Here is a 26893-nt window from a genome sequence, read left to right on the forward strand (position 1 = left end):
GAAAAGCCTGACCAGTCCACTTGTAGGCCCTGGTTTCAGCTGTCGTTTTTGTTGGAACCTTTTACATTAATTGATCCCATCTAGTTCAGTGGGCCCTTGCCCACTGTTACTTTTTCGCACACAACATGGCTGTGCCCAAGCTTGGCCTCTCAAGGTTACTTCTCTTTAGGTTATATCTGCATACTCGGTCACTGTGCCAGGGTGACTGGATCCAGAGGAATTTGTCACTAGTTCAGACATCTCTTTTTTTCATGGTGGGTTATTGGATCTTGGTATCTTTTCTTGAAGGCGGATGTCAGTTGGAATCATCCAAATCCATTTGAGAAATTCTGATAACGATGAATTTCAAAAGGGTAGGGCCAAGGTCACCTTCCCCTCCAGGATGCTCCTTAAATCCACTGTGCAAATTAAACTCCCCATGCAAGTGACTCTTCCAGGAACAAAGAAGGTCTACCAGGGAACTTTTTGACATTCAGACAGAAACGTCTGATACTTCTCTTAATAAATAAAATTTTTTTTAAAGTTGTGCTTTATCAAACATAGCCACATATACTTAAAGCACCTGGCATGCCCCTGTCACCTAGTAGGTGCTCAGAGAATTAGTTCTCTCCCCACTTTCATTTCTCCTCAGCTCTACCACACATCTGCATTAGTTAAGCTGGAAACATGTAGCTTTCCAGAGACCTAACCCATTCCTGCTTAGCCCTATGTAAATATACTACAGATGTTTCTGGGTTGCCTTCTAACAGGCTTGCCAAGTTTGGTGTAAACATTGGCTTGTTTCTCAGGTGTAAAACAAAAGTTGATGGCAACAAGTTGTCATGCTGACCTCTGCTGGTCTCCAGCGAGGTTCCACCTTCAGAGATGCTTTGGGGTGTGTTGGCCTAGGACAGTTTATACTTTCTTCAAATAGTTGGATTTTAATTTACATTTGTATTCGACTTTATTTTTATTCCGTAAGCATGCCCATTTTATCATGGAAAATAATTTGCTAATCCAAAAATAAACAACGCATAGCTAGTATTCCTCTTAAGACAGGCAGACACATTTATAAAGTATGCCTTGTCACCAACCTTTGCCCCACAAATAACCTTTCTGCTCTCTGTGAGAATGGGTGTGGCCCCTGTTATTTTGAAGGTTTGGTTTCATAGAACCATATTTTCCTTGTCTGGTTTCACCATGGTGGCTGGTTAGAACACACAGAGGGGCCCCTGGGCCATTGCGGTCAGATGCTGACCTCAGACCATTTTCAGACTCCAGACAAGGTCTTTACTATACCCTTGCAGAATTCCCAGACCTCACCAGAAGGCCTGGAGGTGTGGCATCACAAAGCCAATTCTATTTTCCAAAAGAATTATTTGGGTACGGAAATGTTTCATGAGACCAAGTCGGGTGCTTAATATCATATTATCTTTACAGGTGTTTAATTATTGACTTTAGACACAAATTCTAATAGAAAGAGAAAGAAGAAAAACAGACTAATTCTGAAGCTTTCTCAAAACGATCCTTAGTCCCTCCTGACATTTCCTTATCTGGCAGCCTTTTGCTTTAAAATTTTCAACGGAAATGCTTTGCTGTGACGTGGAGCTTTGGCTTAGCTGCCTGTTTTTTCCAGAGTCAGCCTTTATCTCTACGAAACATTGCATCTCAGCTCTTTGAAATCCCCATTGAATTTGGAGAAATTATGTCTTGGCATCCAACCTATTTTCCTGGAACACAATGTGATGCTGACGACATAGCCCAGTCACTCCACTTGACAATAAGTTTGCTTGTCTCATTTCACTTGAATATTCAGTGGTGAGTAAGAACAGAAGTGGAAAGCCTTACTTACCGCAGTTTATTATATGTTTCATGCCCATGATAATTGCTTTTATAATGGCACTCGTAAATGAATTGATCAGATTAGGGTGAATCACCTGGCTGGCCAATAGCTATTGGAATGATTCTCCACGCCTGACTTTGTTGCATTATTACAAAATGTGGCAGGATAGGCCTGCCCAGCCATTGCGGCAGATGTTCATTTGTAATGCTGCCTTAAGGAGATGAGGAGATGAGAGCAAATTGTTCCAGCAGCTCAGCCTGCCCTGCCAACAATTCGGAGGAGGAGCTGCCAGTGGGGCTGCAGGTATCTGGGACTCTGGAACTTGTTTTCACAGTGGTGTCAGCCGTGATGATGGGCCTGCTCATGTTCTCATTGGGGTGCTCTGTGGAGATCCGGAAGCTGTGGTCGCACATCAGGAGACCCTGGGGCATCGCTGTGGGACTGCTCTGCCAGTTTGGGCTCATGCCTCTAATAGCCTATCTCCTGGTCATCAGCTTCTCTCTGAAGCCCACCCAAGCTATTGGTGTGCTCATCACGGGGTGCTGCCCGGGGGGAACCATCTCTAACATCTTCACCTTCTGGGTTGATGGAGATATGGATCTCAGGTAAGTTACACTGCGGGGAGCTTGGTGGTGGTGGTGGTGGGGGTAACTGATACTTTTCGTGTTGAAAACTCCGCTAATCTTTAGGTAGAGATCCAAGTGAGAAATTTTTTACAGAGAATTGTTCAGTCCTGGAAAAACTTTTCTTTCTGAGCTTAAAATGGACTCTGTGGTGATTGTCCTTTGTATTAGTGGCAATTACTTTTCTGAGTAGTGGGGTTTGGCTCATATGCAATAGTGGAGGCAGGTCTCCTCCTCGTCCAATGGCGCTTCCTAGGCTTGAACTCAAATGCTCACCCACACTGGCTGCTTTAACAACAGTCCTGGCTTCACAGTCTCCCAGGACATAGGCTGAGAATCCCAGGAAGCTAATGACAGTGGTTTGGAAGCTGTCGTAGTGGTGGTGGTGGTGGTGTTGTCATAACCAGAACGAGGCCCTTGTAGCTCTGATCAGCAAGTGTTATCTGAGCACCTACATTATGAAGTCAGTATTTTCGGGGACTGGATGAAGGAGCTTTAGGGGTATGTGATTGACATATCCTGTTTTAAGTGCCAGAGGTGGCCAATTGAATTGACTTGGGCAGCAACATAAAGACTTATGACTAAAAATGTTCTTTCTTGCTGCTTTTCAGATACTTAACATTCATCAGTAGAATCTCATTCTTTTCATTCAAGCCAGTGACCTTATTCCCAATTATGGTCGTAAACAAATGCTCCTGGAACGCATTAGGCTTTATCACTCAGTTATGCTTTAATGAAGATAAATTAATCACATTTTTTTAGAGTTCATGTTTAGGTGAACCAAAAAGAGCATTTGAAGAAAGAATAGAGGAGTCACAACTGGAAAAATGAAAGAGCTAAAAACAGTGATTTTTTAAAGATTCTTTGCTTACTTATGAACAAACTGTTTCACCTCCTGCCCAGGGAAAGAACTACTTATAAATATAAATTTGTGTTTGATGTGTATGCCATTTAGTTGAGATTTATTATTCGTAGAATGAATGAATCAGAGGTGCTGACTGTGCTGGCAGTTGACGTTAGTGAGTCAGCTGCAGGTATGGGTTTCTAGTTTCCTGCATGTGTAACATATGGAACATATTTCATCTATAACTTTTAATGGATGCAGACCAATAATTAATGTTCATATGGCAATGTTTTTAGTGACCCACTTATCAGAGATTTTAAAAGAATCATTTGGTGCATAGTTAATTCAAGTTCAATGCAATTGATCATTAACATAATAATTGGGAAATGATAAATATTCTTTACATGAAGTCCATGTATTAGCCAAAATTTTGGGACCTGAAAGTTTTTGGAAAGAAAAACGAAACATTTATTGAGTACTCTTGTAAGCCTGAGGTAGATGCTTTCATGTATTCTCTTTCTCTTCTTTCTTGGCTCTCATAATAAACATGACCTTTTATTATTCTGAATTTTACAGCTGAGAGAATTGTGACTCAGATGGGTTAAATAGATTGCCAAAAGCTACAAATGAGCATAGCAGAACTCAGGTTGAATTCACATCTGTTCCTCATCAGGCTGTAGTTTAGGCACTTTCTTCCATGCCATTTACTAACACTAGATCTTCTGTTCTGAGTAGGAGCGTAAATCCTTACACAGTGTTCTCAACCACTTGTGTTCTGGGAAAGAGAACATTTATTACCTTCATCTCTTATTAGCCAACATTGCAATAAAAACACCAAATGAATAGGAAGTCTATAAAAGATAAAGCTCATTTTACCTCCCTTAATTAGCTTTTAACTTTGGTCAATTTTTTTAATCTATAAGCCTCACCTCCTCACTTGTAAAATGGTGTTAAAATTACTTATTCATCACGAGATTATATTTTGAGGAAGATACAAGGCACATAATGGGTATACAACAAATATTAGCTACTTTTCCCTTTGAGTCTCACAAACAAAACGAAAAAACAAAAAAACAAGTAAGAAATAATCAGCAAGAAATGACATTTTAAAATGGGGACTAAACCTTAGATTTTCTAAAGCTTATAGACACAAGTGTAATAAAAGCTTAGTTCTCAGTAAAAAATTGCAAAAAGGAGAAAATTCAGTATTACTGAGTGAAACAACACCCAAGCTCATTATGTTGCTTCCCCCTTGCTTACCAACAAAAAACTTTTTGGAAAAACTCAGTAGATTGTCATTGATAGGAATTCTGGTTTTTTTTTATGCTGGATAAAATTCAAGAGCATTCAGGACACCATCTTCATTTCACAAACGAGGAACTGAGATTTAGCTCTCTGCAGATGACCCCAAACATGTTTTTCATGCTTTAACTCTGTGTTCATTCAATCTACTTGCAGTTCTCTATGTGTTTACCCCAAACAGGCCATTTCAGAATCAACATGTTTGAATCAATTTCTGCATCCTGAGCATCTGATGATGACACCAATTATCCTTCCAGTTACCTGGGCTCATCTTTTTAGCATTCCTTCTTGACTCCCTTTAGTCTTCACTTTGTTCACTCAGTCTGCTGTCCAATAACCTACCCTCTAACATGACACCCATGGCTATTGCTTCCTGTCTATCCGCGCTGCCAGTACCTCAGGTTAGCCTCTCACAATTTCTTTCTTGGCCTGTTGCTGTATATTTACAATGTTCTCTTCACCTTCAGTCTCTCCATCATGGTTTTGTAGTAAGTGGATAAGGCAGGCTTTGGGGTCAGATGGCCTATATTTAAATACTGACTTGGGACCTCTTTTCTGTAACTGGAAATCATAGTACTGCTATTATGATATTGTGAGGAGAAAATAAACATATTCTACATATAAAGGCTTCTCAATGCCTGCTAAACTAAGCCAGGGTAGTTTAGAAGCTGGATACAAACTAAGCCAGATCTAATTTACTTCTCCTGGTTTATTTCCCATTAACTCCGTAAGCACAACTGGTCTACAGTTAAAATGGGATACTCACGGTTCTCTAAATGCACCCCACACTTTTTCAACTTTTGTTTGCCCATGTTTTTCCCACAGCCTAGAATGCTGACTGGCTTGATTCTATCCCCTCAAGTCATAATGTTATCTGTCATTATAACCGTTCTGGAAAGCAATTTGCCCATATGTACAGAGAACTCAAAAAATTATCCTGTCCATAGATGGAGCTCAGCTGATCTTGGCTGGGTGTTTTCACATGTTTGGGGACTGGCTAAATGTAAGCTGATCTTAGATGGCCTCAGATAGGACAACTAGGTTCTCCTCGACGTGGTTTCTCCTTCTCCAGCAGGCAGCCTAGACCTAATTATATGATAGTAGCAGGGTTCTGAAAAAGAGGAAGCATACAAGCATCTCGAGGCCTACACTTGGAATCAGTTTATTATCACTTTCATTGCCAATGCAAATTTCAAGGCCAACTGAGATTCAAGGAATGGAGAAGTAGATTCTGCCTCTTGGTGGGATAAGCTGCAAAGTCACGTTGCAGAGGGCATGGATAAATGAGGGGTAAATATTTGGGACATTTTTGCAGTCTACTATACTAAGAATGGACAGAATTCTTGCCATTGAGGATAGGACATGAAAACTAAGATCTGGCAGTACAATGTAGTAGTTAGGGAAACCAGTCTAGAGCCAGTAAGCAGATCTGTTATTTACTAACTAGGTCATCTTGGCAGATCATGTGACTTCTCTATGCCTCAGTTTCTTCTCTTCTAAAATAGGGAGAAACAGTCTATACCTGAACAAGCCCAATCTCGTCTGATCTCGGAAGCTAAGCAGAGTTGGGCCTGGTTAGTACTTGGATGGGAGACCACCTAGGAAGACCAGGTGCTGTAGGCATAAAAATTTTAAAAAATAAGGGATTGTAAACTGACAAGGTCTTTGCAATCCATGAGGTTAACCAAGGGTTGCCTCGCCTAAAAAAAAAAATTAGGGAGAAACATAATCTATCTCATGGATTGTTGTGAGGATTGAATGAGTTATTATATATACAATACTTAGAATCTCACCTGGCACAAAATCTATATGAGATGATGGTGGTGATGATGATGATGGTGATTGTTATTGGGACAAAAAAGGGGTCTGTCTGCTTGCGTGCATCTAAGCCAAAGAAGAGATATATACAGGTTTTACAGCCAAAAAAGTAAGGTTTATCAGAGAGTTTCAAGTTCCAAAGACACAGGTAAGCTATCGCTCAAAGGCCTGGCTGCCTGGGTGCCTTGGGAGTACAGATCGTATAGGGAAAAATCAATAGTCGTGGAAACTAAGGGAGTTGGGGTCGTGACGGCTACTGATTAGATGATTGGAAGGGGACGAGGTAATCGATCTTTGTGTCTGGCTCTTGAATCAGCCATGGTGCCATCCTGTCTGTTCCCGTGGCCAGTAGGGTTGTTGTTTTGCCTCAATGGGCCTGGAGCTGGAACACATCTAAAGCCAAGATGTTGTCCTTAGTCTAAAGTCCAACAGAAACCTATTGTCCTCGTGATTTTAGATCTGAGGCTTGGTTAATCTTATGTCCTAAGGCTTAATGATTGAAGGAGCCGGCATACAGAGCATAAGGGCAGAAAAAAAGCAAGCGAGTCACAATGCCATTATCTGAACAAAACCAGCTTGAATCAGAGAAAAAAATTATGTGAAAGAAATGAAGTTTCTTCAATGTGAGATTACATCATCATCCTCATCATTATTATTGTCATTGTTGTTATTATTAATTATTATTATTATATGGGTCAGACAGAAGAGCACTGAGTTAGGGGTCTCTGTTTTAGTCTCTGCTCAAGGGACCATCTACTTTTGAGCAATTTACCTCTCTGGATCTCAGTTTCCTCATTTGTAAAATCAGTGGATTAGACTGAGGTCTTTTTTTTTTTTTTTTGTATTATGGTAAAATATACATAACATAAAATTTACTATTTTAATCATTTTAAGTGTATAGTTTGGTGGCATTAAGTACATTCACATTGTATAATCATCATGACCGTCCATCTCTAGAGCTTATTCATCCTCCCAAACTGAAACTCTATGTCCATTAAATAATACTCCCCCCCCTTCCTTCCAGGCCCGGGCAGCCACCATTCTTCTTTCTGTCTTTATGAATTTGACTACTCTTTGTATCTCATATAAGTGAAATCATAAAATATTTGTTCTTTCATGTTTGGCTTGTTTCACTTAGCATAATGCCTTCGAAGTATATGCATATTGGAGCATGTATCAGAATTTCCTTTTTTAAAAAGCTGAATAATAATCCATTATGTATATATATCACATTTTATTTATCCATTCACTTGGCTTTTTCCACCTTTTGGCTGTTTTGAATAATGCTGGTATGAACATGGGTGTGCAAATATCTGTTAGAGTCCCTGGCTTCAGTTTTGGGTATCTGAGGGTATCTGAGGTCCTTTTAGGTTTTAAGTATCTTATGACAATAGGAAAAGAAAAGCAAATTATAAAGTCTAAGTGTCCTCCTCTCCTCACCCCAGTTTTAATTGTTTCTCCTGAAACTTTTTGACAGAGATGCCTCCCCTCTCTGTCTCCACAGTGCCAAATATGTAATTCTTTTCTGTCATCTATTGGAGAGTGTTGTAATAGTTGGGTTACTAATCTGCCTCATCCACTAGGTCTCTAAGTTCCTTGAGGGCTTGTTCATCTTCGCATGCTCTGTGCCAGTCTGGTGGTTGTAGGTACTTGATAAATGTTGAATGAATGACTGAAGGAAAGTTTCTGACTGCATGTATGTGTTACGAAAACTACTCTTGAAATACAGTCAGTTTACTGGTGCAACTCAGAACAGCTTCTATGTCTTTATTTTGACAACTTTTGATATATGAGATTCATTCTTCCTGAGCATGTATATGTGTCCTCAGCTTCAGAGAAGGGCTTCTGATGGTGGTGGAGTCTGAGATGTTCAGTGGCCAATTTTGACCTTTGACCTTTAAAGAAACTCCTGGTCCTTCAGCAGAGACCCTGAAAATAGGACTTCAGATTCTTCAGGTCTATCTGACACAGACTAGTAGAGAACTGAAGAACATCTTAAGAGGTAGAACTTAAACTCAATCTGTATGACTTCATGTCAGTTTCTGTAACTCTTTGTATTTTAGTTTTCTTACCTATATAATAGAAATAGTACTATAGGTTATTCATGGATGAAAAGAGAAAAGGTATCTAAAAGCACGAGGTATAATACTTAGCAGGTAGTGATCAATAAATGCTAGTTATTGTTATTGAGATGCAGCAGAAAGGAGTAACATTTATATTTGGGGATGGAAAACCTGGTCTTGAACTCTTTTCTAGAGCCTAGTCTGTTGATCTGATTTTATAACATCCTCCATTGCCATTTGGCTAGCCAGATAATTTTTAATTTGTTTTCAGTGGGGGAAGTAAGTCTGTACTTTCATAGTTTGGCATGTCATAGTTTCTGATTTTATTAGTTTAAAGCTAAAATAACATCTGAATAATTTAAACTCTAATTTCAGAATGGTATACTTACAGACACTACATTTTAACATAATGCATATATATGTAATTTCCATGTTTTAAGGGAGGTTCAGGATTTACCTGTTTGTCAAGACTTGCTGAATCTGTCTCATTATTTTCTGTAATAGCTTGGGGATGATGATGTCATTCTTAGTGCAAGTGGAATCTTGTTGTATCTGTCAGATTTTGCCAGCAATTTTCCTATATGTGAATATATGAGAGACCTAGGTAGCTGTATCCTCTGTTCATGCTACGTTGGAATTTCATGGCAGTAAAACAAAAAACGTGACTTTCCATTGAACTCACGCATGCTCACTGTGTGCTTTTCCAGCTTTGTCATCCTATATAACAGTTAGCAGAGAACCAGGATTATCTCTCACCATCCTTGACTATTCCTGTGAGCATTAGTTGTATAAAAGATGGAGGCAGTAACGTATGTAATCAATAATATAGAATCAGCCTGATATAAATCTCACATTTTCCTTTCCACAGTCATGAATCTTCCCTTTCTGTTGTTTGAGCAAAGCCATGCAGGGAGAAAATGCTGTGCTAGTTCTCCAGAAGTTCAAAAGTAAAGCGAGGTAATAAGCAGTTCTTTTCAGGACTTGGTCATATGAAGAGCCAAGGAATGTAGTACTACAACAGGCTAAGAATTTGGAAAAGCTTCCCATACATACTCTCTTCATGGATACAGAGGTTTGAGAGCTGTGACAAACTACTTTTCTTCCTTTATCTGCTCTCTAGCTAGGAGTCTTTGTTCAAAGTAAACATTCTTAGTAGGATAAAATAATTTTGCATTTCATTTGAAATAATATATATGCAAGAACTGCTAAGAAAAGTTTGAAAAGAAAAACTTATGCAGAAGTGTCTGCTCTATGATATACCAAAACACACTATAAAAACACTATAATTAAAACAGTTTGGTGTTTGCAAAGAAAAAAACATTTTGCATACACTTGCACATTTAATGTGTAGTGAAGCTGGCATTTCTCATTAATGGGTCAATATAGAAAACAATAGATTATCTTCATACCTTACACTATATAAAATGTGTATTTTAGATGAGTTAAAACTATAAGTATAAAATATCAACCCATAAAAAAGTAAAAAGTGGGGATAATATTTGAATAATGTCAGTGTAGGGGGAAATCTTTAACAAGACAAGAAACTCAGGAGCCATAAAAAAATGGACAGATTTGACTATCTCAGTGTTAATTACTTGTTATGAAAAATGTAATAAGCATAGTCAAAAATATACAATAAGTTTGACAAAGATATTTGTATTACATGTGATATGTACCCTAATTTTAAAAGAGCTCCTAAAAGTTGAGAAGAAAAGTCAGACAAGCAAAAAATGTTTAGAGAGGACATCCAAGAAGCTAGCAAACATGAAAGAGGCCAGCAAACATGAAAGAAAGCATTTTTCATGTTCTCATGAGAATTAAAGGGATCAGTCACATCTAGTGTAGAAAAGATTTGACATACAACCAACTTTTTGGAAAATAATTGGTACTATCTGTTAAAATAAAAAACAGACTTTTGACATAGCAATTCCACTTTCTGGAATCTATTTTACAGAAACAGAAGAATTATTTCAAGTGAAGTATGTGTAAGGATGTTTATTATAGCATTGTTTGTAATGGAAGAATACTCAAAGCAATTTACTTATCATGAATGAATTGGCTGAAGAATTATGGCATATTTATTTACATTATGGTGTACTGTGCAATTTTTTAAAATAATGAATTTAAGCCACATGTGTTGTCCTGAAAGGATGTTTGTAATATTAAGTGGAGGGAAAAACAACCAAGTTGAAGAGTAATGTGTATTATTTGATTGCTTCAAAAAGAAAAACAAAAGAATAAATCTCTATTCATCAAATAAGCATGTATGAAACAGGACAGCTTAATAGAAAAATAAAAGGGAAAAGCATGTATGAGAAATATCTATGAATTACCTAAGTCTGGGTTTCTGAAAAGGGCACCAATCAGTTAAATATGTCCTCCTTAAAATGTTACTCATATTTGTACTTGGAAGAGCATGATTTTAGTTATGTTTTAATGGAAAGTCCTGTTCCTCTGGATTGCTATAATGGGTGTCTACCATTGGAATTCACTGTAAAGGGGTCATTTCACTAAGATTTTTCCAGACTCGCCTGCAGTCACATGACATATGAGAAAGATAGAACATTTTCTTAGCACCAGTGTATTGACATATTGGCTCATTCTTTGATTCATAAATTTATTGAATAAGTACTTAATGAGTTCCTCCTGTATGCTGTGGCATGAGGCTATGCCAAGTTCCTAGAGATGGGGAGGTAAATAAGCACCTGTCCTCTAGCAGCTCACAGTCTGGCACACATTGGCAGGTATGCAGCTCTCATGTAGGGTACAGTATGTGTACAGTACATTAGGTAATGCCAATAAAAGTGTGTCCAGAGGGCAATGGCAGCAGTTACCCAGGAATAAACACTTGAAGTACAGAGAGGTGGTATACAGCAGTGCTGAGGAAGGAAAAACCCATAGCCTACCAGGGTTGGAGAGGAAAAGCTCTAAATGCCCCCATGCCAATATATGGACACTATTAGTTGTAGGGCAAAGCCTATCAAGGTAAAATATGACAGAGAAAACCTCATTTAACCAGATTGGTAGCAATACTGCACAGTGCCCTACAAAGGTGGAAGAGACATTCATTTATTTTTTTATCGTAGAAAATTTCAAATATATATAAAAGTAGATAGACTAGTATGGCAAACATTTACCCTGGCCTTCTACATGTCACTAAGCTTTTACAGTTACCAACATGTGATTCATCTCATTTCATCTCTACTCCCTCCTTACCCAATGGATTATTTTGAGGCCAATTCAAGGTATTATTTTACCTTTAAATATTTCTGTATTTGTGATAGATTTGCAAAGTATGGCCCAAAGTCCTTCAATTCTCCTAATCACCTTCCTTTGCAATGTGATAAGGTTGGTTTTCCTCCCATCCAGAGTGAAAGGAAATTTTTCCCTACCTCTTGAGTCTGGGTTGGTCTGGTGACTTGCTTTGACTAATAGAGTGTGGCAGAAGCAATGCTGTGTGACTTCCAAATAGAAACTTCAAGAAGTCTTGCAGTTTCTGCTTCTACTCTCTGGAATGCTGTTGCCCACAGACTTCCTGGTAACAAGATATGTTGAATATAAATCAGTAACTTTAGGCACATGGCTTTTCATAGTTTTGAAAGTGTATCTTTAGGATAGATTCCCAGACATGAGATTGCTGGGTCAGACAGTAAATGCATATGTAATTTTGCTAGATATTGCCAAACTCCATCCACGAGTGTGCCATTTTGTATTTTTACCAGCAATGAATGAGAGTGCAAAAGGAATGTTTTTAATATCATTGAAATACAATGGTTGCTGCTTTGCCAGAAGTACATTCTTCTCATAGAAAATGTTTAAGTAATCACGGATAGTTTTATAGGCAGGGTAATTAGATGGAAAGGTCGATGATATGTATTACAAAGAAAAACAATGGATGACCTGCAGGCCTGATAAAGTGCTGGAGGACCCTTGTTTTCTCTGTAGCAGACCTCAGCCCTACGAAGGGTCTCCTTCCTCTGCTTGGTGGGCTGGGGGAGGTCCACCTCTCAGCCCTCTCAGCCATTTGTGCCACGGGCACAGATTGGTCACATACTATGTGCAAGGCAGTCTGGTGTGAGAACTTAAATAATGAATATTAAAAATTTCCCAGATTTTCTGGGCCTGGCGTTGAAGTAAATGAAGTCTTGCTTAACCCCTGGGTTATGATGTGTGATGGACCATTTGCCTTATCTCCTTAGGTAGAGCAGCATTCATAGTGTCCATGAACAGTCTGTATGCACTGGAACAGATTGCATAATTTTTTCCAACAATTTAAAGATAAGATATTTATTTGGCCTGGAGGTTATCTCATTTCCATTTATTTTATCTCCCCTAATTTTACTGATTTATTCTTTCACTGGTTCTCTCGCCCAGATAGGGAGGAACAATAGCCCAAGCTCGGGAGTTGGAGGTGATAGAGATGGGAGATAGAAACGGTAGATTTGGAGGGGAGCACAAAAAACTGGGGGAAGGTTGGATGGCACTAAGTCAACTTCTTTGGTTCTCACCCTCTTTGATCTTTTGTCGGCATCTCGCCTGCATTCAGGAGCTCTCTGTCCTTAGCTTTCATGGCCTGCACCCTCCTGGTGGTCCACCCAGTCTCCATCTGAGTGTTCTCTGCATGCACTAAGTACCCTTCTGCCTCTCCCAGGTTAGAGCTCGAGGGGCTCTTCCGAGCCTCCGCTTTGCTGTCCTTGGTTTTGCATACTTTTTCCTTGCACCAGAATCAGGTGTTTTAATGTGTAACCAAGTGCTTTTCTCCGATTAAAAAATGTAAAGACTTAAAAAATAAGACCTTACATATTTGGGAAAAAATAAAAATATATCACAAATTTATGAAGCAATAACTTATTTCATACGATGCAATAAAAGTACAATAATCAAGATACTATTCAGTCATAAAAAGAACTCAACTACTGATATATGCTGAAACATGGATGACCCTTGAATACATTATGCCAAGTGAAAGAAGCCAGACACACAAAGAAGACTATTATTTTATAATTGTTTTCATAGGAAATGTCCAGAATAGACCTTGCTATAAAGACAGGAAGTAGATTGCTTATTGGTTGCCAGGGCCTGGGGAAGGAAGGGACTGACGAGTGACTGCTAATGGGGTTGGGGTTTCTTTCTGGGACGAGGAAAATATTCTGGAAATAGTGGTATTGGGCAATCTTGTGATTATACTAAAAACACTTTATTTTATTTTATTATATTTTAATTTTTGAAATTCATTAATTTATTTTTGGTAATACTAAATTTAATTGTTCAAGAATTTAAAAATGTATAAAAAGATATTTAGTGAAGGGTTTCTCTGCCAGCCCTGTCTCCCGTCTGCCTACTTTCCTTTATTTTTCCCATTAAGTAATCATTCTTGTTAATTTGTTACATATCCTTACTAACAAAAAACACTTTAAAATGATGAATCTTGTGGCCTACGAGTTATATCTCACTAGAGAAAAACTAAGGGAAATAATCTTTATAGTACCTAGCAAAATGTTTAGGACAAATAAATCCTTAAGTAAATATGAGTTAACTGATGGACATCAAGAACTGGAAATCTTTTCTAGACCACAAACATAGCCACATTTGTTGAATAAAAAGACAGGAGTGAACTTTAAGTGACTTACCCCAGGTAATCTCTAAGAAGTTGTGTCCCAGGAGCTGCTTTTGGTTAAGGACTGGCTTCTCCATTCAAACTCCCTCTCATGCACTATTTTAATTTTACTTTTCAGCATCAGTATGACAACCTGTTCCACAGTGGCTGCCCTAGGAATGATGCCACTCTGCCTTTATCTCTACACCTCATCCTGGAATCTTGAGCAGAATCTCACCCTTCCATATAAGAATATAGGTTTGTATGTTTATGAAATGGAATGGTAATAGTAATGGTAATTGTAAGAATAATAGCTATTGTTTGCTTTCTGTCTCTTTTATGCAGGTTTTAAATATATCATCTAATTTAATTCTCTAAATAACCTTATAGTACAAATGCTATTACTAGTTGCATTTTCTAGATTTTCATGATTAGAGAGGTTATGTAACTTGACCAGCTCATAAGGGTGGAACTGGAATTCTGACTCAGGAATCTGACTGCAGAGTCCGAGCTCTTAACCCCTACAAGAGTTCACTTTTGAAAATAAAGCCAGAACACTTATTTACTAAAAAATCTTTATAGCTCTTTGCCACATCTACTGTGAGGATGAAGACCCTTCTCAGCAATCAGACTCTTGACATTCCAGAACATATGGACATCACTCTGCAGGGATGAACAGTTACTGTGAAGGGCCCCAGAGGCACCCTGCAGAAGTCACATCAATATAGAATTCAGTCTCCTTGGAAAGAAAAAGAAGAAGATTCAGGTTGACAAATGGTGGGAAAATAGGAACAGCTACTCTTCACACTATCTATAGTCATGCACCAGACATGATCAGGGTTGTTACACGGCTTTCGTTACAAGATAAGGTCTGTGTATGCTCACTTCCCCATCAACGTCGTTATCAGGAGAGTGGCTCTCTTATTGAAATCCAAAATTTATTGGGTGAAAAATATATCCTCAGGGTTCAGATGAGATCAGATGTTGCCTGTTCAGTATCTCAAGCCCAGAAAGATGAGTTAATTCTGGAAGAAAATGACATTGAACTTGCATCAAATTCAGCTATTTTGATTTAACAAGCCATAACAGTTAAAAATAAGGATATCAGAAAATTTTTGGAAGGTATCTATGTTTTTGAAAAAGGAACAGTTCAGGCTGATGAATAAGGTCAATGTTGTCCAGCTACAGAAACACCAAAATGTCTGATGATCCCTCAGACTTATTAAAAGTTGTGTATTGATTTGGAAAAAAATACTATATAATTCACTATAAAGCAAATGGACTTGTTATAACCAGAAGAGTAACTGAATTACAGTGGCTCTAATGAGAACTTAGTTTCCACAGTTCCAACTTCTCTATTGCCTGTGAACCTTGACTTCTTTGCCGATCAACATAAATGATTTCTGTTGATTATTAAACTGCATTCACATGCCACAACTCTACCATATCTTTCATTATCTCCTTTTCTGAATATTATTTCTCATTAAAGTGCCCTTTTTCTAGAGATCTCTGTGAACTTACTAGGCTTAGAAGAAAAGCTTGGTGGGATGATCTGCCTCTTCTAGTTTGGTCAGAGTCCTTGGAGAACTGGTAGAAACTGATTCTTAAATTCTAAAGTGTCAATCTGGAGTCTCAAGTAAGCAGTTGGAGAAGGGTTTACAACCATAGTTCCCATAGTTCAAAATCATGACTAGAGCGATCTCCTGATAACAGCTGGAGACTATTGGATTTATAAAATATGAGTGAAGTCTTAATTTAGAAACCACGATTTTATGTTCAACCTTTTCTGATCAGTAAGTTACTTAATATAGTCTATTTTGATAATATATTCTAAAAGGCACTTGTAAACAATTAAAACTCAAAATATTACGAGCAAATGATATAGCTTTGGAGCCAGTATTGCAGGCATTTGGCCAGTCTTGGAAAGTGGCATTGGAAAATGTCAATGTATGGATCCTGTTGGCAAGTAGATTTATTTCTGCTCTATTCAGCTTACTTTCAATGTCTTTGTTCACTTGTGTTAATTAAAAGACATTTTTTTTTTCTACCTGCCTTCGGGTTACCTAGCTACACTTGCAGAATATGAGAAGTTGCTTTGGCATATGTAATAAATGCCATTTTAATGTCTGAAACAGATATTCTTACTTTGCGAAGGAAATGACTCATTGGCTTCAAACAGGGAATAATAGCTGTAGTTGTAGAGGGTGATCCCATACATAGAACCAAAGAATATCACAGACTAAAAAGGGTCTTCTGCTTTCTAACTTTTACATTTCTAGTTGTCTCTAAAATTCCATGTGATTGTCAGAGGGATTCTGAGAGAAATGATGGATCGGGTATGGTGGCATTCAGTAGTATCATTTACCCTTCAAAGACTGTGTTCCAAAGATTTAAGAAAAAATTTTTGGGGTGCATGAAGAAACAAAACAGCTTTAATTAAAGCTTTTATCTATTCGAAATAGAAATTGTTGAGGACTGGGCAGTTAGGGTGAGAGAGTATACCAAGTCTGACAGATTTTTCTTCTCTTCAGGAATTTCTCTTTTGTGCCTGACCGTTCCTGTGATTTTTGGTGTCTATATGAATTATAGATGCCCCAAACAATCCAAAATCATTCTCAAGGTAAGCAACTCCACAAGGCTGTTTGCACATTCTCAGATTCAGAGACTTGACAGACTGATGTAGGTCATGACTGGAATAAACAGGCCAGTCAAATCCAGGCCCACACCTAGCAGTTTTCCTTATGTGTTCTACATTTTTGGATCCAACTGCCATATTTCCTTTGCTCTCTAAGCCTTGTTCTGTCACTCCCATAGGCCTATAAACCAAGGTGAAAGCTTTCAAGTGTGCTTGAAATGGAACCAGGAGTATGGCTGGCTTCGTGGAAAATAAGGACGAAGGGCTGTCTTTCCAAAGCATTCCTGGGGGAGCTTCTAAAGTTGTAGTTGGTATATTGCATGAACAACTGTCACAATGAAACTATCTAGAACACATTGAGGAGTCTGACCATGAAATAATGGGAACTGGACCCTCCTACCTCCTCTTGACTTTACAAGCTTGTCTTTTGTCTGTCGGAGAAACAAGCACATGTCCTTGTTAAATGACTTAAAAATTTCTAGCTAGAGAGAAGGCATTCTCAACAATGGTGTCAATTTCATAGGGTGCTTTTCAATTTTCCAATTATATATTTTAGAAGATATCAGATTGTATTATGTGCTTCAATGTTTTAAAAATGTTTTAGTTATAGTTTATATTTATAAAGAAATCAACATTTAGGGCCAGTTGGAGGTTCAGCAAATACATCTTGGTTCATTTTAGTTTGGTGTTTATGGTTTGGTTCAGTTTAAGCTCCTGTGTTGGGCTCTACCTGAAAAACGTGGCCACTCCATTTGCCTGTATAAATAGTTGCTGCTTTCCCAGTTTGGTATAAGACTGAACAACTTCCACTATTCCTCCAGTGAAACGAGGAATGTGAGAAGGGGGGTTGACAAGCAGACAAATCAGTTGGGCACAGAGACCCAGAGGAAGACGTCCATGTTGTGCATTTGGATTACATCTGAGTGACTGTTATTTCAGCAGGAGAAAATTTCCAGCATGGTTATAATTTTGTTTATAAAACAGGAGAAGAAAGTATAATCGTGGGAACCTCTTACTTTTCAAGTACTCTCTCTCCCTGGTTACTTTCTTGAAAGGGCATCTAACAAAAAAATGATTTTGATATTTCTATATCCTGTATTAGTCTATTGGTGTCAATGGAGAAATCAGGTAAATTTTCTGTATGTCAGTTTTATTATCTGTAAAGAGCAGATTTAAAACCCCTTTCATTTGACCGTTCCACAGGACTTGAGCAGGAAATATTTAATAATATGCATAAACATTCTAGAGAATCTTAGTGAAAAACTAGGATAATTTAATCATTATTTTGTTACTTTTTTTTCCTAGTCCTTTTTAAAATTTTAGATCTGATTCATTTTCTGAACAAATTGCTTTGGGTGAATTTTAAACTTTTAAATCTATTTTTTGGTAGAAAGATGTAGAGGGACTTTTTTAATAATCAGAGGCCTTCTTTGTGTGTTCCAGCATCTTCCCATGAGGCAGGACCCAGTCTGTCCCTGTATTTTGGCAGTAAAAATAATTCTCAGAACACTTCTGTGGTTCATAAGTTGTTTTTGTTTTGTGCTGGTTCCCCATGACTACCTTCTTCACACCCTGAATCATTTCAAATCAAAGTTGACACTTTGCTGTCGCATAGTTTGCTGTCTATGTGGTGTGAATGAGAGCTTGTCAAGATCTTGATTTTCCCCAAATATTCTGGGTGTTGCTTCTTTCCCCTCTGATCTAAAACTCAAACCACTGGAAATTCTTTTGTTGATTTTTTTAGTTCTGTTAAACAACAAAAGAGAACAGTATTCATTTAGGAGAGGTTAGAGGTATCCGTCAGTACCTCTCACATTACATTAATATTAGCTCAGAGTGTCTAACGAAGAATGAGCAAATTTCATTTGGAGGAGAGACAGACAGGGATCAAAGCAGTAAGGAGCCATTCGTGGTTGAAGGGATGGTGGGAAGAAACTGGCGAATGGTCAGGCAGGGCAGATCTCCGACAAGAGGTTACCAGCGAGGTGTCTAAAAGGTATGTGTAGGGGTGTTGGATGCTTATTGTTGGATTTCACTTATTTTGTAAATTTGTTCTATCCATGAAAATTTCTACTACCCAATCATTCTGGCCAAATCCTCTACTTGAAGGGAAAAGATACTGATCATAAAATAAGCAGACTTAGAATTATGTTGAACTTTTACCAATTTCTCTAGCTTAGCCCAAGTAAGTCCCTTGAGCACTTTGGACCTCAGGTTTATTTTCTGTAAAATGAGATTGGATTTGGTAGTCTCTAAGTCATTTCTCTGTTCTAAAACTTCTAGGTTCTAAAAGTTCTTGGACTTTGGGTCAAAAGACCATGATGTTTTTCTGTACTTACTTTGTTGGTTTGCTTTAGATTGGGGCCATTGTTGGTGGGATCCTCCTTATGGCGGTTGCAGTTGCTGGTATGGTGCTAGCGAAAGAATCTTGGAATCCAGACATTACGCTGTTGACCATCAGTTTCATCTTTCCTTTGATTGGCCATATCATGGGCTTTCTGCTGGCACTTCTTACCCACCAATCTTGGCAGAGGTACAGTTAACTTATCCATATTTTTTTTTTTTTTTGAGAAGGATAAATTAAACATACTACCATCGGCAGGCTTTGCTGCTTGACTGTGTCTGGAAACACAAAAAGTTTTGACTTAACAAGGTAGATGAAATGGGACAGCTCATCATAAAGCTGGTGAAAAGACCATAGTAATTCTTTAGTAAATGAAAGTGACGGCCCAATTGATGAGAACTGGTAATCCATGAAATTAGGATTGGAGTATTAATAAAACTTATAAATTGGACACCTGTCTCTTCATATTCTAGTTGTTAAGACAGGGTGAGATGGTTTCACTAGATATAGAGATCATTCTAAGACATGAGCAAGATTCAAAGGATTAAGCATTTATCTGTTGTGTGTGCCAAATTTTTAAAAAGTGCTAATTATGAGGGGCAAGAGGAGAAAGGACAAACTTGAGAACTAAGATAGAAATTTATCTTAAATATTAGAAGTATGTAATATTAAATGTAATATAAGTTGAGTCATATAATTTATAAATGCTGTGAAATATTAAAAATGACAATATTTCATGTTCTATGCTTGTAGATGAGGTGAATATTATCGTACACTGTTGAGGGGAATATAAATTGGCATCAACTCTCCAGAAGGCAATTTAGTCATATCAATGGCCTTACAAATATTTATAGCTGTTAACTCAGTGATTTTACTTCTAGAACTCTGTCCTGAAACTAGTACTATCAGATAAATACGTGAATATTGATGTGCAAGGATGTTAACTGCAGTGTTATTTATAAATATAAACAAGAGAAACAATTTAAATATCTAACAATAGGGAGATATTTAATTCATGATGTGATAGAAAATGATGTATCAGTTTTAATGCTTTTTAAATATACTTAAAAGATAAAAAAGAGTGGAAAATGATATGCATTTTGATTCCTATATTGTAGAAGAAAGCAAAAGAATTTTATCCATGGAAAAATACTGGAAGAGATACACCATATGCTAATAGTGTTTATTTTGAGTAGAGGGATTAAAAATAATTTTGGTTGCTTAGTCTTTCCTTGGCATATTTTTTATGTACTACTTTTAAAATCTGAAAATAACTATTGAAGAAAAGTAAGCTATGCAGTTGAATTCCAGAGGCGGAGTTTGGGAAATTTTTAATTGGATTCATGCTGTTTCCAGTTCACTTGGAGAACATTTAGGATTATACCAAGTACTGGATGAGGCTCTGTCAGATGTCTCTCATTTGCTCCTTAATACAAGCCTGAGAGGTAGATATTATCTATCTCATTTTTAGGTGAGCAAACCCTTCAGAGAAGTTAAGTAACTCATCTGGGTTCATAGAGCCAGAATGTGGTAGAGTTAGGGTTTGGACCTGGGTTTGTTTCCAAAGTCAATAATTGGGAACATAGACTCTTGAATGGTTGAAATATAATTGGATCTGGAGGGACAGTATTCCTATAGCAAACTGTAGTCAACAGTCTCATTTTTTTCCCACACCTGATGGCTTGAGAAAGATTGGGACTGAGATACTGCATTTGCTTCCTGAATGGTCTTGGTGTGAGGTTCAATTTGTAGCTTAATCATATCAAGCTATTTATTTACTTATTTTAATCATATCAAGTTATTGATAGGGGTCTGAAAGAAGTGAGGGTAGTTTGAAGAAGCATAGCAAGCAGTAGGGTAACTAGAAATAAAATCAAGGGCCACAGAACTTGTCCTGTATCAGTGAAAATGTTTTCACTCCCGCATTACACAATCTTGTTACCTCCGCATTCCAATCCAGCTTGCATAGAGATGCTGATCTATCTTCTAAAACACCTCTTTTCTTTCTTCGCTTTCATCTATAAAAACCTGAAGACTCCCTTAATGAACTGGAGACAGATGGAGGGCTTAGCCCAGCCCCTAAGGTCCCGCCTGTGTCCTCCTTTACCTCCCTTCTGCTTTTTCTTTTTTTGAGTGTTTTTTTTTTAATGCAATAAGAAACTAATAAAATGTAGAAAAGTGAAAGTAGAAAAAACATTACTACACCCTTTCACCAAAGAAACCATTTTAAACATTTGGTTTTCATTGAAAGTTTTTGTGTTTACTTTCAAAAGTTGTTTAGTTTATACTATTTCATATCTCTAATTCAACTTTCCATTCTCATTTCCTTTGATCCTTTGCTCCACGCACATTGGCTTACAGCATGTGCAGTGCCTCCGAGTAGACCAAGCTCGTACCTGTCCCTGGAACTCCAATTTCAATCATTGTCCCATGTTAAATGCCTCTTCCCTTCTTTCCATCTTTTAATCTTACTGTTCCTCTGTGAAGCCTTTTCTAACCATTGATGTCACTTTTCTGAATTTCTAGAGTGTCTCCCTGACCCTCCCTCATACTTTGTCTGGAGTTGTTACTGAACCTTTCCTGTGTATATATCTTGACTTTCACCCAGATTCCTAGGTCAGCGTTCATAGGACTCTACCCCCAAGTGCCTGTCGGGAGACCACCTGTGGGGTAGGCACTCAGCAAATAATTATTGAATGAGTAAATATTTTTAGTGGCCTAAGCTTGTAGCTTACATTTATTGCTATATGTAAGAGAACATTTAAGAATCGTCCTCGTTGCTAGTATGTAACTCTTGAAACACTTTTTCATTGGTAGGTGCAGGACAATTTCCTTAGAAACTGGAGCTCAGAACATTCAGATGTGCATCACCATGCTACAGTTATCTTTCACTGCCAGGCAGTTGGTCCAGATACTCAGCTTCCCATTGTCCTACGGACTCTTCCAGATGTTGGATGGAGTTCTCATTGTTGTAGGTGGGTAGAGCACCCCCTCCCCCAATCTGCATTGGGTAGAGTTGTTTGAAAATTGTTGACCCAGCTTACCAATGTCTTTTTCAGTCTGAACATGCATGTGTTGCTCTTGTGATACATTTTTAGCCAGACAATTTTAGGTAAAATAAAGTGCATAAACAAGATTCTTTGCCACAATGGAAGTTTCACAGGAAAATATTTAAACAATCATATAAAAATGAGCTTATAATTATAAACAAGTATGCTTCACAAAATACAATGCACTATCAGAAATTAGATTTCTGTACTTGATAAATTTCCATGAACAATCATTTATGTGAAAATGACATTTGTGATGTTTTATCAAGAGCCAGATGTCAAGTTATATCACAGTGCATCTGTGACTAAGAATTGTGCTGAATGGCTGTGATATGTTTTTCAATGATGAAATATAATACATACACAAATATTGAAATTATACATATATGTGCTTACCTGTCCATATAACCAAATATTCATTATTTCAAAGTCAAACATTATGTAAGTTTATAGAAAGTAAATTAAAAAAAATACATGGATAGATATGTACACACATATATTTTAATCTTGGGCCATTGTAAATTTTTGTTGTCAGGGAACAGGTTCTGAGGCTCAGTGATAACTGACTGATTGATTATATAACAATCAGTAAGTTATATCAGATTACTAATATAACAATATAAGGAATACTCAGAGTTTGGTTTTTCCACACAATAAGAGAAATCCTAGCAGAACAAAACTCCTGGTCTTAGATTCAAGTTTTAATTTCTTTTCGCGGTGAGACCGTAAGGGAAGGAACATGTCTAGTTAATTCCCATCGATCTTCCAGCATCCAGGAGAGTGCTTGACTCATAGGAGGCATACTATAGGAGTTCCCGAATGACTGAATAAATGAATGATTGGATGAATGAATGATTACATGAATGAATGCATGAGCCATCAGTGACCTGATGACTAAATCTCAATCACAAATGGTTCATTCTGGACAAACGTAGCCATTTTGATTCACTGCGTTATTTTGTTCTGTAGTTTCCTCTCATTTTCCTTCCCCACCTTCCCTGTGTGTTTATACATGTATGACCCAAAGTAATCAAGCTCTCAAAGTATTGACACATATACAAGATCACCAAATTATAGTCTTTGCTAAAGTGATTTTTTAAATACTTGTATGTTTTAACACCTAGCATATAAGATATACAAGAGGATACTGAAGAATAAACACAGAAGGAAACCAGGTCATGCAGAAGGCTGCCATAACAAGAAATCTTCCTCTCCCAAGGAGACCAGCGCTTTCTTGGAGGTGAATGAAGGAGTCGTTGTAACTCCTGGGCCGTCAGAGCCGATGGATCACCACACGGCTCTTGAACTGACTAGCCATATCTCTTCCTGTGCCTAGTAGGGGCTTGCTGGCCTGCCTGGTTGCCGGCTTCCTCAGCGGCCAGTAAAGACAGTGCAGAGCTGATGCGTGGATCTCATTGGTAGGGCCTGTGGGAATATTTGAATATTTGTACTTTTGTGTGGATTATGAATTGTCATATGATGCCTTTTTGAGAATGTATTCTGCCTATTTCAGGGAGTTCTTTTGGGGTTCACACAACATATTTACTAGCTGGTTTGTTCTTGTCTTCTCCTGCAACAAAGGGTAATATCCATTCTTATGTAAAGTTGTCTTTACAGTGTGGATTTTAATCTCACTAGAGCTGGGATTCTGTTTAGAGGAGATATCATCTCATATTGCAGATAAAGACAGAGTCTAGACCCATTTGACTTTGGGCAAGTCCCTTGGAGCATTGGGGAGGAAGCATACACCTCATAAGAATAGTGCCTTTTCTCAAATGATTGTTATGTTTTTAAGGGCATGAAAATCTCTTTGTATTATAGATGTAATACAAACTTAGAGGAAATTTAATGAACACTTGAAGTTAGGAGGTGAATGTCCCATATTTTTACTCCCTAGTGGTAGGCACATGTATATTGTTCTAACTTTTGTTAACACATTATATCATTTTAAAAACCTTGAGATTATTCCATATATACTAGTTTGTAAGTCACTTAATGATATATTATGGAGCATCTTTACATGTTAGTTTGTGTCGACCTACCTCATTCTTTAGAACAGTGGCTTCGTGAAGTCTTCTATTGCATGGAAGGACTAATTTATTTAACCATTCCTTTTTTTATGGACATTTAGATAGCTTTCAACTTATTAGTATTACAATGCTGCTAAAACCACCTATGCCCTATGCAAGTATTTCTGTAGGATCATTTCCTATGACTTGAGTTGCCAGTTGCACATTAAAATGTTGGACAGATTGCTCTATGGCAGTTTTATGTATAGCAGTGCTTGAGAGGTCTCGTTCCCACAGTTACATTACATAACGAATGAACAATTCTGATTTGTGAAAATTTCTCATGTGAAATTGCATTTTTAAAATTATAAGTGAAGTGTTTTTCCTGACTACTCGCCTATTCATGTCTTTTGCCCACGTTCCTATTTTCCTTTTTATTGGTAAATTTTAACATGTTATAGTGACCCTTTGTTCTGTTTTATTAAATTTTATCTTCTCTTTTATCTTTTGCTGTACAGAAGTTTTATATTTTTTACATATCCAGCTGTGTTAGTCTTTTAAAAAACGTTTTTGACCTTGATATCTGTCAAATGTTAGAATATTTGTATTTTTATGTGAATTGGGATTTGTGAAAGGATTCCTTTTGAGAATGTATTTGGCCCCTTTTCAGGGAGTGTATGCAACATATTTACTGGCTGCTATGTGTACTGCCTAGCAGTAGGTAAAACCCAGCCTTTTCCTCTGTTCTTACATTAAAAGTTTCTCATATATTATGTACTTTTATTTCAATTTGACTTTATTTTTCTCTACAGTGTTAAGAATCTAATTTTTATGGTTAATTGTCCTAACAACACATATTGAAATATTCATCTTTTCTCTACTGATTTGAAATGCCACTTTTATCATATAACTTCCTATATAAAGTGTTTTTCTTGGGACTCTTATTTGGTTCCATTTTTTTCTATCCTTATTTGTAAGTTTTGAAATGTGTGAGAAAGTGTATTGTCTGAGGTTTAGTGCTTTACAGTTTTATTTTGTAAGTATTCTCAAGAACTCGTGGGTTAGTATAAATGACAATGATTATTATATTATGGTATTTTCACAACAATTAAGAATGCCTTTGTAGTAGTACAGAAAAAGCCCCATTAGGCATCACAAGTATATTTCTATGGAACAAAATTGTTTATACTTGTGACATGATTGTTAATTCTCAAGGGCTGCTTGACTGCTTGGGGATTTGCACTTATCCACCTGTAAATGTGTATGTATGGAGAAGCTAGTCCGTGCTATGTACAGGCACATGGTACATGCAGCAGCAACAAGGCAGGAAGGGTTCTTGCCCTCATGGCTTATAGTCTAGTGGAGAATAGATCTCTGCAATGAATACAGCAGAGTTGGGCATTAACAGGCAGTCCCAGGTCTAAAATGAGCATTGCCAAGAATTTTAAAAAGAGTCCACAAGAAATGAATTTCTAAATGGTTTCTCTACATGGGAACCTAATATAAAATGGTAAAACACGACACTCCCTTCTGAAAGAATTAACTACATGGCCAACGTGGCCGGTATTGAACACAGTCAGGACAGTCTGGGGGACAGGTCTACCAAAAGCTCTCTGTTAAGGCAGAAAAAACACAGATCAATGTAAGAGTTTGAAAGTGGTCACATCAGAACACTGCTTTCTCCAGAGATGGTTTGTAAATGTGTTACTAAGAACTAGAAACAGTCAAGTAGTCCAGGAGGCCACACATTATCTTTAGGATGAAGAATTTAACTAAAAAAAAAGGAAAAAAAAAGCCTTAACTGAATAAATTGTATTCTAACTGATCTACATAATCATGAGTTTATTAAAGCCAAAGCTCAGAGGTGGGGCCAGTTGGGTCATTGGGGCATCATACTATAGTGGAAAGAACATGGGCGTTGCCAAGGCTACTTGCTGTATTCCACTTAAAGAGCTGGGAAGCCTCTGGAGTTGTGGGTTGAAGTCAGGCACACCTGGAATTGAATCCAAGTCTGTTATTTGGGCAACCTTGGGAAAATGATAGTACCTCTGGACTTTGTTTCTAAACTTGCAAAGCTGAAGACTACTTTCCGATCCTTCCTAGCTGTGTATCTTTTTTCAACAGTTACAAAGTCAGATAGTTTTGGGGTCAGGAAGATCTTACAGGTAGGTTGACAGTGCTGGGTACTAAGGAATGGTGGAAACTGGCAGAATTGGTAAGGCACACACTGCTTGCCGCTATTCAATATCTATTGCCTCCTTTGTCCTTATTAATAGAACCAAGATTTTGTTCAGGACAGCAATGTGCCTATTTAAAAATAACTTTCTTGAAGCTAGAGATGGCCATGTGACACAGTTCTTGCTAATAAGATAGATATGGAAGTCTGCTTGTGATTCCTGGAAAATTTTGCTTTCTTGCCCTGGTCACTGACTAACCCTTTCTCCCATCAATTTCTCCTATTTCCTTTCTGGAATGTGAGTATAAGCTGGAGCTGCTGCAGCCATTTCCAGACCATGAAGTAAAGGTCAGGATAATTACATATCTGTTAATATTCTTGACCTGTAGAATCAATCCCAGCAACTGCCTACTTCTAAACTTGTTTTCTTAGGGAAAGAACTCTCCAATTTGTGTGAGCCCCATATGGTTGTTTTTTGGTTATCGGCAATCAAATGCAATTCCAAATTGATATATCAAAATTTAAATTAGCTTAAAAATATGCAGATCAATGCACAATTTGTTACATTCATTTCCACCATAAAACAAGGTGCCTTGAATATTTCTGAATTA

The 26893-nt window shown here is 37.6% G+C and overlaps 1 protein-coding gene across 1 annotated transcript; it reads left to right on the plus strand.

Annotated features, from left to right (window-relative positions):
• The first annotated feature begins 1598 nt into the window (after window positions 1-1598).
• SLC10A6 (solute carrier family 10 member 6) lies at window positions 1599-25890 on the plus strand. Its single transcript, XM_016161058.2, has 6 exons — window positions 1599-2427; window positions 14208-14326; window positions 16600-16688; window positions 19061-19236; window positions 21865-22022; window positions 23222-25890. The coding sequence occupies exons 1-6, from the start codon at window positions 2051-2053 to the stop codon at window positions 23431-23433; spliced, it is 1131 nt and encodes a 376-aa protein (XP_016016544.1). The 5' UTR covers window positions 1599-2050; the 3' UTR covers window positions 23434-25890.
• The last annotated feature ends 1003 nt before the right edge of the window (window positions 25891-26893 follow it).

Source organism: Rousettus aegyptiacus, unplaced genomic scaffold (assembly GCF_014176215.1).
Source record: "Rousettus aegyptiacus isolate mRouAeg1 unplaced genomic scaffold, mRouAeg1.p scaffold_m13_p_10, whole genome shotgun sequence".
Classification (NCBI taxonomy): domain Eukaryota; kingdom Metazoa; phylum Chordata; class Mammalia; order Chiroptera; family Pteropodidae; genus Rousettus; species Rousettus aegyptiacus.

Coding starts and splice junctions, on each gene's coding strand:
- SLC10A6 (XM_016161058.2), top strand. CDS start 2,051: ATGAGAGCAAATTGTTCCAGCAGCTCAGCCTGCCCTGCCAACAATTCG. Junction 2,428..14,207: donor GATGGAGATATGGATCTCAG/GTAAGTTACACT, acceptor TTTACTTTTCAG/CATCAGTATGACAACCTGTT. Junction 22,023..23,221: donor TGGAGTTCTCATTGTTGTAG/GTGGGTAGAGCA, acceptor TTTAACACCTAG/CATATAAGATATACAAGAGG.